Here is a 15,724-nt window from a genome sequence, read left to right on the forward strand (position 1 = left end):
TTTTTTACCTGTCAGATTTCTGGGATAGGTATCTAATTTTCTAAGTCTAATTTTCCATAATTGTGTCTAGACATAGCACCTTTCTTTAGGAGGGCCTTGCTTTCTTCTTCCTTGAAGAGAGGCTGGACAGAGGGATTTCAATGTCCTCAACTCACCCCATGGCAGAAAAACCCTCCTGTGTGGTTCGTCTGAGAGGAGGCATCAATCTCAGTAGGATATGAAATATGGAATGGTAATTAGCTATTTTTTAATCTCTAATGAGGACAGAACAAGAGGGAATAGGCTGAAAAGAGGTTCATGAGGAAGCCTGTTAAAATGTGTGTATATGGGGCATGATAACACGAGGGAAGGGTATGAGAGTCACACGATTTCTGTGCAGGAAAGCTCCCTGTCCAGCTCAAGTGCAGAGGATTCATCCATGGACAAGAGTACGGACCTTGGGAACCTTCAGGATTGTCCAATGGGCAGCCGTCAGCCATTAACCGCTTTTCTTCCCAGCTACGGATACCACCAATGTGACCGAGCTTCTTTTTTTTTTTAAATAGATATAGATATATATTTATATTTATATATAAAATAGTTTCTTACAAAAAAAACCAAACGAACAAAAAATGAAAATCAACTTAAAAAAACAACAATAACAAAGAATCAAGCAGGAGCAGAGAGGACTTGAGGCCCAGGGGCGACCCCTGGAGCGGCCCTGAGTCTGCGGGCCAGATGCGAGCTGGGGAGGTCCAGGCGCTCAGTCGCCTTTCTGCTTGGGTGCGTGCATAGTCCCATTGGCCAGAGCAGCGGTGCTGCCTGGGGATGAGGCATTTGGTGGCTGGGAGGGGCGCAGGTAGGTGCTGAAAAGCTTCCCATGGAGCGGGTCACGGAGGGCGAAGTCCTGGAACTGACCTGGACAGGTAAGAGCGAGATGGGAAAAGTAAAAAGGAGAGCAAGAGGAGGCCCTGCTCTTTTCTGAGAAATGGTATGTCCTGTCCCTCTCATCGCTCTTCACTCCTCAGTCTATGTTTATGCTCTTTCTGCCTTCCCAGCCGGTTCCTCCCATTCTTACCTCTCAGATATTCTGATCTCCGGCACTGGCCGCCAGGTCATATCCCCTCCCAGCCCAGTGCTGATGGTACCCTGAGTGCCCACGTGGGCTGAGAAGGCAGTGACTCACAGAGGGAGAGGCCTTGGCAGGGTCCCGACTGGCATAGCTCGGCATGCAAGGTCGCAGCAGCAGGGCGGGGTGACCCCAGCAGCAGGTGCAGGATGGTGCTGAAGCCGTCTCTGTACAGTAGGTGGCTGGTCCCTTCTCCTTGCTCCTCGGCAAAGAGCTGAAAGAGAGAGGTACACCAGTTAAGCCCTCTCTCTATGCCGTCGCCCCACTCTGCCCCACAGATCTGCGTAACGGGCTCCTCCTCTTCCAAGAATATACAGCACAGGTCTGGGTCCTTTCTGTAGGAGAATTCTAACTTCAGAGCTGCTGCCCTCTTCATGTTTCCAGCTATGCCTTCACATAGAGAACCTGGGGCTTTGCAGTTTGTGACACTGGAGTGTATAGCAAGCAGCTACTATCTAGAAGCTACTGGTAACAGCGCACCACACAGGCTCCTGGGTGGGGTGAGCATAGCCACTATATCCCCCCACCCACTCCCTCATACCTCAAAGGCCAGGAGAGTTAGCTCCTCCAGGTCCCTGCCCCCATCCAGAGCTGCCAATGCAAGGGCCACATCTCGGAAGTCCACCAAACCATTGGCATCCTGGAGGGTAAAAGAGAAACCAGGGCAATGCGCAGACCAACCCTGCAGCCTCTCTTCTGTCTGGATTTTGGCTCCTCTTCTCAGTAGAGGGGGGGTGGTGTGTGGTGCGTGTGTGTGTCTCTCTCTCCTGTGTCTGCTTCCCTCAGAACACTGTGTCCTAAACTCTCCAGGATCCCTGATAATTCTCTCAGGTCATGGTTTTGCTCAAGCTATTCCTCCAAGTGACCTGGTGACAAAGCTCCTAGGAACGTCAGGGAATCCCTTGGAAATACAGGAGTTACCAGTAAGTTTCTGACATACCATCGAGGGCATTCTTGGCCCCCAAGCTAGAAAAACTGGTTCTCTCCTGACTCATCCTATGTGGGAAAACTGGTCCAGCAGACTACACGGGGGACGCTGGAATAATTTCTTGCAAAAAGCCCAAGGTCTTCCCCAACAACTCTATGGGGTCCACGGCATTCAGGGTTTGCTAAGTGGGGAAGCTCCTTTCAGGGACAGTCTGTCCCAATCTAAGGAATCAACACACCTGGTCACTCTCGGTTCCTTCAGAGGATGTTGAGAGCCATGGTCTGCATCTTAGATCAAAAAGAGCTCCGTGGAACCACTGGTAGTTGTTCATAAACATTAAGAACGTTCTGGGACAATATTATAATTTGACAAGAAAACCTGTAAGTCCCAGGAATATACAGTTTGCCAAGATTCTTGAGAAAGTTCAGGAATTCCCCAGAGAAGCTGTGGGATATTTTAAAACATTTGCCCAAGTATTGCAAATGCTTCTGGGTCTCACACTCTTAACCATCTAAGCTGTGCTATCCCCGCCATGCCACCTTCCCACCTGACCTTCATGGCTCTTCTCTGAAACACTCTCGCAGTGTCCCACAAGGTCATATGATCTTTGCCAAACTCTAAAGTGGTTTCAGAAATTTATGGACCTCACAGATTGATTATTTCTCCATTGTTCCTTCCCACAGTTGTTAAAACATTGCTCTGCAATGCACTGGATACGCTATTAAAAAAAAAGATTCCCCAGCAGATCTCAGAAGACAGCTCTGACAATAGCTGTTAGAATATCCAGTGCAGACTCCAAACTGGCCATCCAATGAGACTGACGTGGCCACTCAGATACCGTCCTTAAATCCTGAACCCTGTGCTCTACATCCCAGCTCCTTTACCTTCTGGAAGAAGCTAAAGGCACCAGCCACGGTCTGTGGGTCAGAGAGCTGTAGCTGCCTGGCAAACTCTTCCCGGCTGATCATTCGGCTCCGGCCTGGCTCTGCCCCAGTGTCCACATAGCCAGGAGACAGCCTACAATGAAATTGTTGAAGGCAGAGAGCTGACTCAGTTTCTTTCTGGGCACACCATCCAGCAGGACTGTGGTCCCAGCCCTCAGAGTTATCCAGCACAGGTACATCTGGTGTTTTCCTAAGGTGTACTCTGACTCATAGTCCCTGGACAGCCATTCCTACTTTTATCTTGGGTTATTACGTATCCTTCTTTCTTCCTCCTTCCTTTTACTCCATTATCTTTTAAAAAATCCCTCCATCTTCCCACTTTTATTTTTTAAGACTTTCCTTTGTCCTTCCCATTTCTCCCTTTTCTTCTTACTCTTTTTCTGTCTATACACGACACTGCCCATACCCTCATTTTAAAGTCACTTACCCAGCCTTGCGAAGCACCTTTCCCAGTTCCCAGAGCTGTGGCTCCAACGCTACCTTCAGCCGACCCACCACAATCACGGGCAAGCTCCCTACAAACTCACACTCGGTGGCTGGAATGCCCAGGGCCCTACAGGATGAAAAGGGATGTAATGGAGGGGGATTGAGGCAGAAGACTCTTTTGAGGACTGACCTGCTGACTAGGGGGAGGACATTGGGTCCCTTTAACCCCCATCTCCTCCCAGTCTCAGCTGTCTAACAGCCCTTCCCACTGCCACTCCCCAAGTTTGCCTCAAAACCTCAGCCCTCCACCCTGGCCTGTGATCCCTTTGCCCTGTTTATCTGCTCCAGGAAACACTTTGTGGGACACTCACTGTGCCATAACCCTCTGGACATTGTTGGCATAGAGGGTGGGGTCCCTGCTCTCCTCCGGGCTGGGGTGATACACAGGGAGGAACTGAAACACACAGACACACTCATCAGGACCTCAAAGCTAGGGGTGACCACCCCCACCCTCTTTTCCCAAAGCTTCAGGGGTTAGTGGATGCCCATTCTCACACCCCACCCCTAGGGGTCATACCTCCACATCAACGATGCTGCAGGGCTGAGCGGCTGTGAGCCAGAGGACCTTGAGTCTAAGAAAAGAAAGACCTCAGATGCTCACCAATCTCTCAATATGGGCTCCTCCCACCCCAAACAGGGGAATGGAGAATTTCTACCCACTGATATAAAAATGCAATCCTAACCATATAGTGAGCTGGGTAAATGTACAGTTGGGAGACAAAGGGAAGGGCCAGAAAGGTGGTAGACAAAGTGAGAAGTGTTGCAGGGATATGTCAGAGGAAGAACTGCAGGTGAGAGGAGGTTTGAGTAATTCAGGAAAGGGCAAGAGGCAAGCCTGGTGGTGGAGGTTCTCAAACAGAGACGACTGGAGAAAATCACTTAGAAACAAGAAAATAAGTTAAAAAGAGCTATGATCACAGCACGAATGATTAGGAGGGATAGCTGAAAGCACTCCAGATCACACCGGGAGGTCAGAAAACAGTGGGAAACAAGCATCTCCTTCTCTAGAGGTTTGCTTGGCCTGGAGATTGAAAGATGGGCCAGGAATTCTCTGACGGACCCTGCTCCCCACCCTTACACCAGGAACACCAGAACTCACACTCCAGGGCCTCTCCATGCCCAGCTGGTAGTATCCTATGGGAGAAACAGAGGTGAACGGAGAAAGGCATTACTTTTCTTCCCTGCAACTGGCTAATCCTCTTTGAGCAGAGGCTCTGACCCCGCCCTGGCCCCACCCCCACATGCACATCCCATCATGGCTCACAGGTTTCACCTATGAGGGTGAATTCGTTCTCCCCCTCCCCACTTCTTGGACTAAGACTCACCAGACTGTTGGGGTAGCGGATGAGGATGGGCTGCACAGGGACCCCTGCAATGAAGGCTCCTAAATCCCATTTCCACCCCCACCCCCCAGGCAGAGGTTAGTACATGGAGGTAGCTAGAGGGCATGAAGTGTAGGAGTCTGGGACAGTTCTCACATGAGATCTGGCTTTGCTCCGTTTCATTTATAATTTTCTCTCTGACTTCTTGAGACTTCTCAGCGTCAGCTAGGTGGTTGGTTCCCTGTCTCTCATTCCTCCCCCATCCCTCCACTTCTTGGGTTATTCCAGAGTCCTTCTCCAAATTTGAGGCTCCTTTTTCCTACAGCCCTACCACCCACTATCGTTTTATTCACCTGGTTTGAATTTAAGCAAAGCCTTCTTGTTGGAACAGGTGCCCTCAGGAAAGAACAGTACCTGGGGAATAAAACCAAGAGACCAGGATGAGGAAGGGTAGGCTGAAGGGGAGCAGAGAGGAAAGTGAAGCCTCTTCAGGAGCACATAAAAGGTGAGAAGAGAGTTGTAAGACTCTTACCCACCTGGGGCCACTTGCCTCCTGAGGTAGCCCGCCTTCGGACCTCCTCCACCACTCTGCGCCGAGAAGCCGGGTCATGCCGGGATACGAGGATGGCTTGGTTGAAGCGAAGAAGGGCTGCGGTCCAGAGAGGATAAAGATTCCTACTCAGGGGCACTAACACCTGCAGTCTCCCCGTTCTCAACAGTAGCAGATGCTTCTCAGTTATCTGTGTCCTGGGGACCCTCCTTTTACTGTATGTTGTCCTGTTAGGGAACTGACCAGAGCTCCCTCCAGCACCCTCTCTAAGCCCCAGCCCTCAGAGTCTAAGAGGTAGCATCACAAATGGTGTTCATTTGCATTTCACGTGCATCAGTCAATATCTCTTCTAACTTCTCCCCCTCCCCAACCTTGAGGCCAGTTCTCTCCAGAGTGTGTCCATCTGATTCCCGTTTTTTCCCCAGAGTTGTCATCTCTCCCCTTGAGCCCTCCTTCACTCTCTCACCTCCAATGACAGGCACAGAAAGGTTCTCAGCTCGGGAGACAACCTTGGGCAGGTCACAGGGCAGCAGAACAATGGGATCAAAGAAAGTAGAGTGGGGGGCGGCAACAAGGACAGGGGCTTGAAGGCGAGAGGCCCGCTGACCCCGAACACGAATCCGGAGGAAGCCCAGAAGGAAAAAGAGCAGGCGGCTGAGGCCCAGTACTCCGTTGTGGCACACCGTCCTGCAGAGCAAGGTGTAGCGTCAGTGGAGGTGGCAAATCTGACCTTCACTCACCCCCAGGCTTTGGCACCCAGGAAAGCAGGTACCTCTCTTTTGCCCTCTATTACTCTGGCCAAGAGGTGGAAGTCTCTGGCTACTTTGGGACCTATCAGGACACATCACTTAGTGCGAAGGTCCTGGGTACCAGGTCTGAGCCCGGCTGACTCACCTCACCTCGCCAGGCTGGGTCCCAGAGCTTCAGAACCCTCCCTCCTATTCTTCTCAAAGAGGGAGCGGAATGAACAGCAGGAAAGAGAAGTGAGAAACAGGGCTTCTAGTGGCTGATCCCCCACTTACTTTCTCCATCCTGTAAGTGGCTCCTGAAGCTCCTCCTCAGTCAGACCAGCTACTTGCAGCCAGGCAAAGGGCCAGAGGAGAAAGAGGACGATAAAGGCCAGAAGCACTCGGATGGGGGCCAGCAGTGCCCCCAGGAAGTAGAACTGCAGAGGTGGGAGAGAATGCCACTTCATGGCTGGAAGACCTTCCCTCCAAGCCTTCCCCCGTCATGCAAGGATAGACACAGGAGCAGAGAGCCACTACCCACTGTAGATCAGGTGCAAGGTGATGTGGGAATAGGAGGGGGGTTGGAATCCAAGGTGGGATGAAGATACCCCTCGTTGGAGGGCAAGAGAATAAAAGATTAGTAAGATCAGGGGCCTCATTTTCCCATCTTTCAGTTGGTCTCCATCCCACCTATAAAATCAAGTGTCATAAGTGCATCTAGCATTTGGAAAGGCTGTTAAGAAGATTTAGTGATAACCCATGTAAAAGCCCCAGCACAGTGCTTGATGTGGAGTAGGCTAGAGATATTTCTTTCTCTTCCATGTCCCGTTCCATAAATAGCTCCTAGGTCCAACAGAAACCTGGTACACGGTTCTTTCTACTTTGGGCCTGGGAGGCGGAAGGTTGGAACACACAGAGGTCCACTTTTCAGGACACAGGCCAGTCTGTAGTTCTGCCCAAGCACTCCCCTAGTACAGGAGGAAGGGGGAGAGAAGAACTCAGCCTCTACTTCGCAGGGTAGGGGTTGCCAGGAGCCAGGTGACTCCATGGGCTGCCCAGGGGAAGAGTGCAGGTAAACAAACCAAGCCTCAGGAGGTCGCCTCAGGGGAGGTGATGGCTGCAGAAACCTTGGACACTCCCCACACTACTCATCAGTTCCGCTAGGTTGGTGCGACCCTGCACTTCCTGTAGCCAACCCCCTTCTCAGCCTCCCCCCCCACCCCCACCAGGAGGTGCTGCAGTGCGGGGTGGGGGGGGAAGTGGAAAGAGGGGGCGTTGGAAGGGCACAGGGGCGCAGGCTCCGGGCCCAGAAGCCCGTTTCCTCTAATTCAAAGCCTCCGAGAAGCATTCAGCACGCCCCTGCCCCCACCCCCGGCTTTCCGTAGTCTCTAACTCCCTTCTAGCCCATCGGCCTCCGCAGGATGTAATCCGCATTCCCCAGAATCCTCCATCTCCCCTACCCCTGAATTCCCTGCAGTCCTTCATCCTCAGCTAGTCAATTCTTCCACACCTTGGAGTTTGTCTATCGCCCAAGGCCGCGTCCTTTCCAGGACTCCTAGCTCACCCCACCCCCGCCACCCCCACGTGCGCACCCCCCGACTCCCGCTCCGCAAGCCTCTTACCCATCTCCTTTCCTTGAGCCCCATCCCCACCTTTGCTAGGACTCTAAACGACCTCTTTTTCCTATCCCAAAGTCCTCCCGACGCCCCCTCCCACACCTTACCTTAACCTTCTGGAGGCGGGAGAGATGTAACTCATGCACGAAGGGGTTGGGGGGTGCTGAGGGTCCCGAGGTGGGCTCGAGGGGGGGCCAGTCCCCCGGACTTCCCTGGCTCATAGCGGCGGGAGGAGGTGGGAAGGAGGGCGCCCCGGCCTCAGCCCGGCCCCCAGCCTCGCTCAGCAGAGCAGCAGCTGCAGGCTGCAGCAAAGCGGCGGCAGCGCTCTGGCCCCGGCCCCGCCTGGTGCGGGGCGCGGAGGGGCGGGGAGCAGGCGGCGCGGCCCGACCCGCGTTGTCAGGGAGCCGGCCGAGGGGCGGGGCTTCCAGTGCCCGGGAGCTCCAGCTCCTCCGCGCCTGCTGCCGCACCCGCAGCCCCTCCAGCCATTGTTCCGCAGCGGCCGGATGCTTTGAGGCCTGCGGGATGCTATCGGGTCTGGCCCTCCGGGCGTTCCTCTCTGAAGATCCCGCCGCCGCCTCCTTGCAAGCCACCAGCTAGGAGCGGCTTTGGGGCCGCGAGGTGGGTGCTGGGTGGAGAGCGCCCTCCGACCGGGCTCACGCGTGGAGGTCACCCTACGAGCGCAGATCGGAGTGGGGCCCTCGGGCAGATGGAAATGGAAGGGCGGGTGCACCGTGCGCGAAGGCCAGCAGTTCGGAGGCAGGGCAGGGTCCCTTTCTCCCCGCTGCCACCCCTCCTCGCGGGACGACCACCTATCCTTCCCGTTCCCCGCGATGCCATCGCGCGAGGACTCAAGACGCTCGCGCCCTCTGGCGGCCGCGGTGTGCCTCACCTCCGCATGCGCCAGCGCTAGGCAGGGCCCCCTGCTCTGGTGTGAGGACGCGAATCCGCCAGGCACCAGCAACCCCCAAGATGCTGGCCCCCATAAGTCCAACAAGGCAGGCGCGGGAAAGAGTAGTGGGAACCCGGAAAGCTGGGATGACCCCAGAGGTAGCCCTCCTTTTCCTTCTAGTGTCTCTTTTCTGTGCCGGTCTCCCTCTCTCCACTGTGAGTGAGAAGACAAATACCCTTCACCCCCAAACTCCAAACTCTCTTAGAGAACTCATAAACTGGTAAGCCCTTGTTTGTGCCAGGTGATGGTAAGATCAGAGAATTGGGTGGACTTTGATACCCACAGCTAGTAACACAATCAGAAAGATAATACCCTTGACAAAAAAGTGGAAAGAACCTCATTGCGTGTGGAAAAGAAGCTGCCTTTGGTTCACCTTGTTTTAGTTCTCTCATCTGTAACCATGTCAATCATCATTTCGTGAGGGTAATGAGAACAATGGCAGATCAATGGGCTGCTGGGTCATCGGGTACCATTCATCTTTTTATTAAAAGGGGGATCAAGCAAAAGCCAGAAGTCACTCCACTTCTATCTAGACCTTCCTTGCCCCATAATTTACCTACTTACACTCCCGCTTATATTCTTAAGAAGAGAGCAGTTAGCATTCTCAGAGAAATAAAAGGATATCCTACTCAGGATTTTATTAAAGAGTCTTAGAGAAGATTCCATAGCTCTTTTATCTATAAGTAAAAATAATTTCCAGCGTTATGGAGATGTTGACATATAAGTTTAAGGTGTACAATGTGCTGATTAGATACATGTACATCTTTTATCTACTATTTAAGAGAGAGCAAGTTTCTGTATTATCTTGGATTTTCCAAGGTAGTTTTCAATAGTTATGTAATTTCAATTAAGACAATTCATTAAATGCATAATGACCCATAATTTGCTTTTCTATGCCTTTAACATTTTATATAAATCATCTAAAACCATACCAGTAGCATTTATTGAACTTAGGACTCAAACCCATGGAGTAATAATTATATGCAACTTACTGTGTACTTATGGATAACCACATACTATCGATGATATACAGAGAAAGTTTTGATACTACTTTCTAATTCTTTCTATGGAAATGATGAGAACTCCTAGGCAGTGTATCTTGTGTGCATTTCTATTTTTCTGTTTTGTTTATTTTTCATGTCCCTTGTAATGTTCTTGCTCCTTGCTACTCTCTGCCAGGTTGTTACTTCTTTATCTCAGATTTTTTTTTATCACTGATTGCTGAGCAATCTCAGTCTTTGTGATAAGTTTAATATTTTAAATAAGCCTTCATTAACTTTTTGCTAAAATGTTCTGCAAATGTGCTTGCTATTAGCAAAGCAACCATTTAACAAAGGAACTGTTTCTTTGTTTTTGCTGTTCAACTTGCCCTTTTGTAATTTAGAGGCTCTAGCATAATTTATTCTGCCAGTGTTGATAGGCCAGAGGTTTCATACATTTTTGTCTTCTTAGTAGAGTAACTCTTTGATTGGGATTTATAGTGGACATGTTGGTATTTTCTCCCCTTTCTTCCTTAACAGAATCCTGATTTCGTTTCAGTATCTAGCTGCCTCCATGCCTATTTGCCTCAGGGGCAGCCAGGTTGGGGTTGGAACTCATCTGAGGTAATCCTTTTCTCCTGGTCAGTAACTGATTTGTAATAAAATGGATGTGTGACTCTGGACAATGAGACATGAAGGGAAATCTGCAGAGGAGCTTCTGGGAAAAGTTTCCTCATTCTTCATGAGAATGCCTTATAAATTAACACTCTCTTTTATCCTCTGGATGTTTCTGAATGCGACACCTGTGACTGCTGGAGCCATGTTGCAACTACCCCAAGGATCAACTACCCACTAGGATAGCAGAGTGGTGAGATGCGAAAAATCTGGATCTTTGATGACTGAATTGAGCTGCTGCACAAACCAATTTGAAGTCTGAAGTACTTCTGGATTTCCTGTTATATGAGAAAATAAATTTCCTTGCTTGTTAAGCCAGTTTGAGTCAGAGATTCCTTTATGTGCAAAACCACTGTATTAGTTTTCTATTACTTTGTAACAAATTGCCATACAATTAGCAGCTTAAAATGCTTTTATTTATTATCACATTTTCTCTAGGTCAGAAGTCCAGATACAGCTTAGCTAGGCCCTCTGCTCCAGGTCTCACATGGCTGAAATCAAGGGGCCGTATGTTTTTTTCTCCTGGCTTGACTAGGGAAGGACCTGCTTCCAAGCTCCTTCAGTTGTTTGCAGAATTCATTTCCTTGAGGCTGTAGAATTCATGGTAGCTTGATTCCTGCAGCCAGCACCAGAGAGAGTCTCTGCCTGCTTAGAGTCTGTGACCTCCACACACTCTTTTGAAGGACTCACCTGATTAAGTCAGGCCCACTCAGGATAATACTGCTTTTGATTAACTCAAAGTCAACTAATTAAGGATGAGGGGCCTTAACTGCATGTACAAAATCCAGTCACCTTTGCCATTTAATGCAACATAATCGTGAGTGAGATCAACATTGTCATATTCTGTTGTCATAAGCAAGTCACCGATTTGCCCTGAACTCAAGGGGAGGGAATTCTACTAAGGAATGCATACTAAGGAGACAGGAATCATAAGGCCACCTTGGAGGGTGTGTACTACAGACACTAACAGATTCAGGGTCCAAGAGGAAGATCGTTTCCCTGTTATGGAGAAATGCCCTCATTTTTCCTGAGTAAAAGTAAAATTCTCTTGTTCAGAGTTTGTTTAACCATTTCACACAATTATAATACATAAGTGATACTGAAATGCAGATAGAAACAAACGCTCTTAAGCATAACGAAGGGAACAACTAAGTAGATCATGTTATCTCAAGAGAGACTTTCCTAGAGGGTCATTTGAATTAGATCTTGATGAAAAAGCAGTTGTGAAGAAATTGTGGAGGAACAAAACAGAAATAGCACTGAGTGGCAGACAGGAGAAAGTTAATGAGGGTATAAATGAACCCATGTGATCAGTTTTCTGGGATGAGAATGGCAGGAAATCATGTGGGGGAAGGAGGTTGAGTGATACTGTGCAAAACCTTGGAAGTATTCTAAATAATTTGTGCTTGTCCCTACCTCTAGAAAAGAGTAAGCCAAGGTCAGTTAAGATATGGCAGGGTTCTGTAGAAGTTCCATATCCATCAGTATAATCACACATATTGTGTGGTTACATGTATAATGTGCGTTCTATTATTTATTCAACTTGTAGATAATATTTGGTGTTTATACAGATTTCTAGACTCTTTGGAATTACTCCGTGCAGTACTATACAGCATATTGGACCCGTTGGAGGGGGGCCCTCATGATGGGATTAGGGCCCATATAAAAAGAGGCCAAAGAGCTCATCGTCTGTCTCTGACACATGAGGACACAGTGAGAGGCTGTCATCTGTAAACCAGGAAGAAAGCCCTCACTATAAATGGACCATGACCTCAGATTTCCAGCCTCCAGAACTGTGAGAAAATAAATTTCAGTTTCTCAAGCCACCCATGGTATTTTGTTATGGCAGCCCGAGCTAAGACACGGTCAGTATGCTGTCATTGTTTATCTCGAATGTACTGTTTAAACGTAGGCCTGTAGGGGCTGGAGACATGATGGACACCTGAAGTAATCTGGAATGATTCCAGATCTATGCAAACTTACTCTCTAAATGAATGGGAATAGCTACTGAGTCTGCTTGTGTCTGAGGGCAGTTGTGTAACTGGGAGTTCTTTGAGTTAAACTCCATGAAAAATACAGTTTATTAAAGGGTAAGTAATAAAAATGTCCAACTTGAAGCTTAAATAAATGTTCTTCAAACTCAAAAGTAGCCACAGCAATTGTTTGAAACTTGGACCCATAGTATATATTTTTTTGAGAAGTGTTTTATTGCTGACATTGTTCAGAATTGCTGGTGCATTGCTAGTGATAATTAAATGCTGACTGATCGTTAGGCAGTTTTATTAATTTAATTTGTCCAAAATGTCATGTTTATTATTTTACATTAACATTATGGAAGTTAAAGAGAATACACTGTCTCATGGATTGGAAGATAACGTAATAATTCCCTTCCTTTCCAAACCTCATCAAGCAGTCACTACATTTATGAGGTAAGTCAGCTGAATGCTTGAAGTCTAGATGAATTTTAAGATCTTCAATTTATCCTGTTGCGTATTGACAGTATTGACATTAAAAAATCCTTTCACATAAATGTGAATTTAAATATTTGCAATATTCTAGCATACTTGAAAAGCATTTTCCACAGTCATCACAAACACGAGGAAATACTTTAGTATGTTCAATGGCAACATGCCTGTTAACATCTGTATGAAGTCTACTCTGAAAACCACATACTTGGCACACAAAGAAGTTTTTACATTCGCCAACGGTAATTTTGCTCAAGAGGCTGTACTGTCCCCTGTTCTCCATTGTTACACTTGTCACTCTATTAATTTACATGCATGTTCATTTACCGCATGGCTATGCAAATCTTCCAGATCATTTGTTTCAAGTTCACAGAGCTGACACAAGTACTGTTCATCACAGCTGTGCTGCTGGAAATGTAGGTGGAGTTCACTGCTTGAGAACCGTGCATCGCACTACTCACACCAATAAAGGTGATGACTGAAACGGGTATCTGCAATGGGCTGGCTGGGGTTGTCAAAAATTACTGTCTTATAACCACAGTATAGACAAACGTAGGGATCCTCTTCATGCAGTTGGGCGTGTTTGATCAGAAACAGGATGGCAGAGAAACTTTTCCTCGCACACGCGACACAAATTTGAATCAGTACGCTTATGCCTCAGGATCATATGCTGCTTTACATCAGAAAGATGTTTGCTGTTGAACTCGCTAAATTCACATTTATAGAGACCGCAGCTATTAGTAAAGGCCATTTCTGCTGGGCATTCAAAGCTTGGCTCTTGTCAAGAATCTCGCAGTTTAGCAGGTGGCTCTTCATTAGTTTGGTCTTGGAGACTCAGAGGTATTGTTTTCTGTCTCTATCACAATCTTCAGAAACTGCAGGCACTTCTGCAGCAATCGGAACATCTTCAGCGGTGTGAGCTTCTATAGGACTCTCCTCTTGAGTTTGTTGGTGGACTGATTCAGGTGAGTCACATTCTTCATTACAAATTTCAGTATCCGCAGATTTTTCTGTAGGCAAGGCAGTGTGGTCTAGAATTCTAAGTGTGGGAGTGGGAACCAGAGAGTTCTGATTTCTGTTTCTGGCCTTGGTTCCATCTCAATTTTGGCAAGTCATTTGATGTCTCTGTATCAAAATCATTATCTTTGTTGTCAAAATATTTTAAGTCTGGTTGTCTCATACAACAGACACTGTATCAATCAGAAAAAAATTCCGTTGAATCCATGTGCAATTCTGTTTATACCAAAGGAATCTGAATAACCAGAAGGGTGTAAAATCTTCCTTTTTTTTTTTTTTTTTTTTTTTAGGCTACTCATCCATATCTTTTCAATTTGGTATTATTCTTAATATGAGAGAGGAAAATGAATTACAGGGAAGTTTTCACAGATGGTAAAAAATGCCGGTCCCCGGGACCCCACCCCACCACCCCGGCAGGGGCCAGAGTGTGGGTGGAGGGGCTGCACTGCCCTCCCCACCCCCACCCCCCCCACCCCCCACCACCACCACCCCACCCCCGCCACAGGCTCACCACGGGGTAGCACTGCTCTGGCCCTAGCGTTCCTTGGCTCTCCACCAGGCTGTTTATTATTGTTTTTAAATTCTCTACAGACAATGCATGCTCTTACCCATGCACCTGGGGTTGACCCACTCCATCACCCTACCTTTGATAACCTACTGACTCCATGATCTGTTAGGTACTTGTTTCATAGAACCACTGGTCTAGCTTGGGAGACTAGGAAGATTTGGGGGTTGACTTGATTTAAACATTTTCATTGGGAGGCTCCAGCCAGATCCAGGTGGCATCATCTAGTAGGTCTTTAAAAATGTGGATCTGGGGCTTGGGATAGAGATAAAGATTTTGTAGTCTATGTGTATGGTGGAGAAATTGAAATCAGGATTGTTTCCCACATACTTTTGGGATCAGATGTATATTTCTGTTTGTTTCAGAGGTGCCTTAAGTGAGGAGGGAATTCTTCTGACAAGCCATCTTGTCTGTTTTCAATTTAATTAAAAAATATTGAGCAACAGGTATGTACCTGACACCAAGCTAAGTGCTGGGAGTATATATATATAGGTGAGTTGGACTTAGTCTATTGTGGTTGTGGAACTTGAATTCCAGCTTCCTCATGCCATCTTATTCTTCAGTCAAGAATTATATTGACAAATTTTTGAAATCTCAGTAAGTAAGAGGCTCATTTAATACCAAGTTAGGTTCTTTTTGGGGGCTGGACTGCTCTTTGGTAGGGACAGTACATGTTCTGTGTCTTCATTCTAGGTACACTAAGAATGTCCTTGATGAGATTATACATTGAGGAAAAAGAATCACAAACTTCACCATATTCAAGAGTGTTCAAGACAGGATTGGAACAAGAAAAAAAAGTTTTAAAAGGGAACTTACTTGTACTTCATAAGGGCACATGTGAGCATGGGAGAAGGGGTGATTCCATTTCTGTGGTTCTGAGTGTACCACAGTGCTGAATGTGCCTGTGTTTAATAAATGTTTTCTGGTGTTTGAGAGTCTCAGATTAAAAAAAAAAAAGCAATAACTGATGTAGATTCTTGGACATTGCCTGTTCATCCATGATCACCCATGTCCAGGGGCGTGGAATAATGGTCATTGATCACTCTACCTGAGTAACTACTCTGAGATCTGCATTCACAGTGATCTTTACAGAATACCATGCCACTAACAAAAAAATATCTTTCATATTTATGAAGATATCACTATTGTTTGAACTATTTTTTTTTCCAGTCTTGGTGTTAGATTTACATGAATCCTTCCTGGGAATAATGGTATGAATTTGCATTGTCAGAGTGGGTGTGGGTCAGAATAAACAGCCTTGAATCTGGCACCACAGAATAGTTCATGGGACTCCTTTACTTGGGGCACACCTCCACCCACCCTTCTCCACACACTCTGTCTATGTTGGCTGCCTCTGCAGCCAGTCCCTTCTACCACTTCTTCGTCCTGAG

General features: G+C 47.6%; 1 protein-coding gene and 1 pseudogene across 2 annotated transcripts; both read right to left on the minus strand.

The window, feature by feature from the left end:
• Window positions 1-225: 225 nt before the first annotated feature.
• Window positions 226-8,105, minus strand: LPCAT4 (lysophosphatidylcholine acyltransferase 4). Of its 2 annotated transcripts, none has more exons than XM_074327940.1 (14): window positions 7,790-8,105; window positions 6,361-6,503; window positions 5,805-6,025; window positions 5,325-5,437; window positions 5,142-5,202; window positions 4,792-4,835; window positions 4,566-4,600; window positions 3,984-4,038; window positions 3,778-3,860; window positions 3,408-3,533; window positions 2,921-3,053; window positions 1,650-1,748; window positions 1,166-1,322; window positions 226-897 (listed from the first exon to the last, which is right to left on the minus strand). In XM_074327940.1, the coding sequence occupies exons 1-14, from the start codon at window positions 7,901-7,903 to the stop codon at window positions 743-745; spliced, it is 1,539 nt and encodes a 512-aa protein (XP_074184041.1). In that variant the 5' UTR covers window positions 7,904-8,105; the 3' UTR covers window positions 226-742. The 2 variants fall into 2 exon arrangements, with proteins under 2 accessions (XP_074184041.1, XP_019608437.2); XM_019752878.2 differs by having other exon boundaries at window positions 4,792-4,850.
• On the minus strand, window positions 7,963-14,067 carry LOC109458868 (zinc finger protein 639; annotated as a pseudogene).
• Between the last annotated feature and the right edge of the window lie 1,657 nt (window positions 14,068-15,724).

This window comes from Rhinolophus sinicus, linkage group LG03 (assembly GCF_036562045.2).
Source record: "Rhinolophus sinicus isolate RSC01 linkage group LG03, ASM3656204v1, whole genome shotgun sequence".
NCBI lineage: Eukaryota > Metazoa > Chordata > Mammalia > Chiroptera > Rhinolophidae > Rhinolophus > Rhinolophus sinicus.

What these genes read in the sequence shown, in the direction of transcription:
- LPCAT4 (XM_019752878.2), bottom strand. Translation starts at nt 7,903, where the DNA reads ATGAGCCAGGGAAGTCCGGGGGACTGGCCCCCCCTCGAGCCCACCTCG. An exon ending in TTCTGTGCCTGTCATTGGAG is followed by an intron (nt 5,438 to 5,804) that starts GTGAGAGAGTGA and finishes TCTGGACCGCAG; the next exon opens with CCCTTCTTCGCTTCAACCAA. An exon ending in CCTTTAGCTTCTTCCAGAAG is followed by an intron (nt 1,749 to 2,920) that starts GTAAAGGAGCTG and finishes TTTACCCTCCAG; the next exon opens with GATGCCAATGGTTTGGTGGA.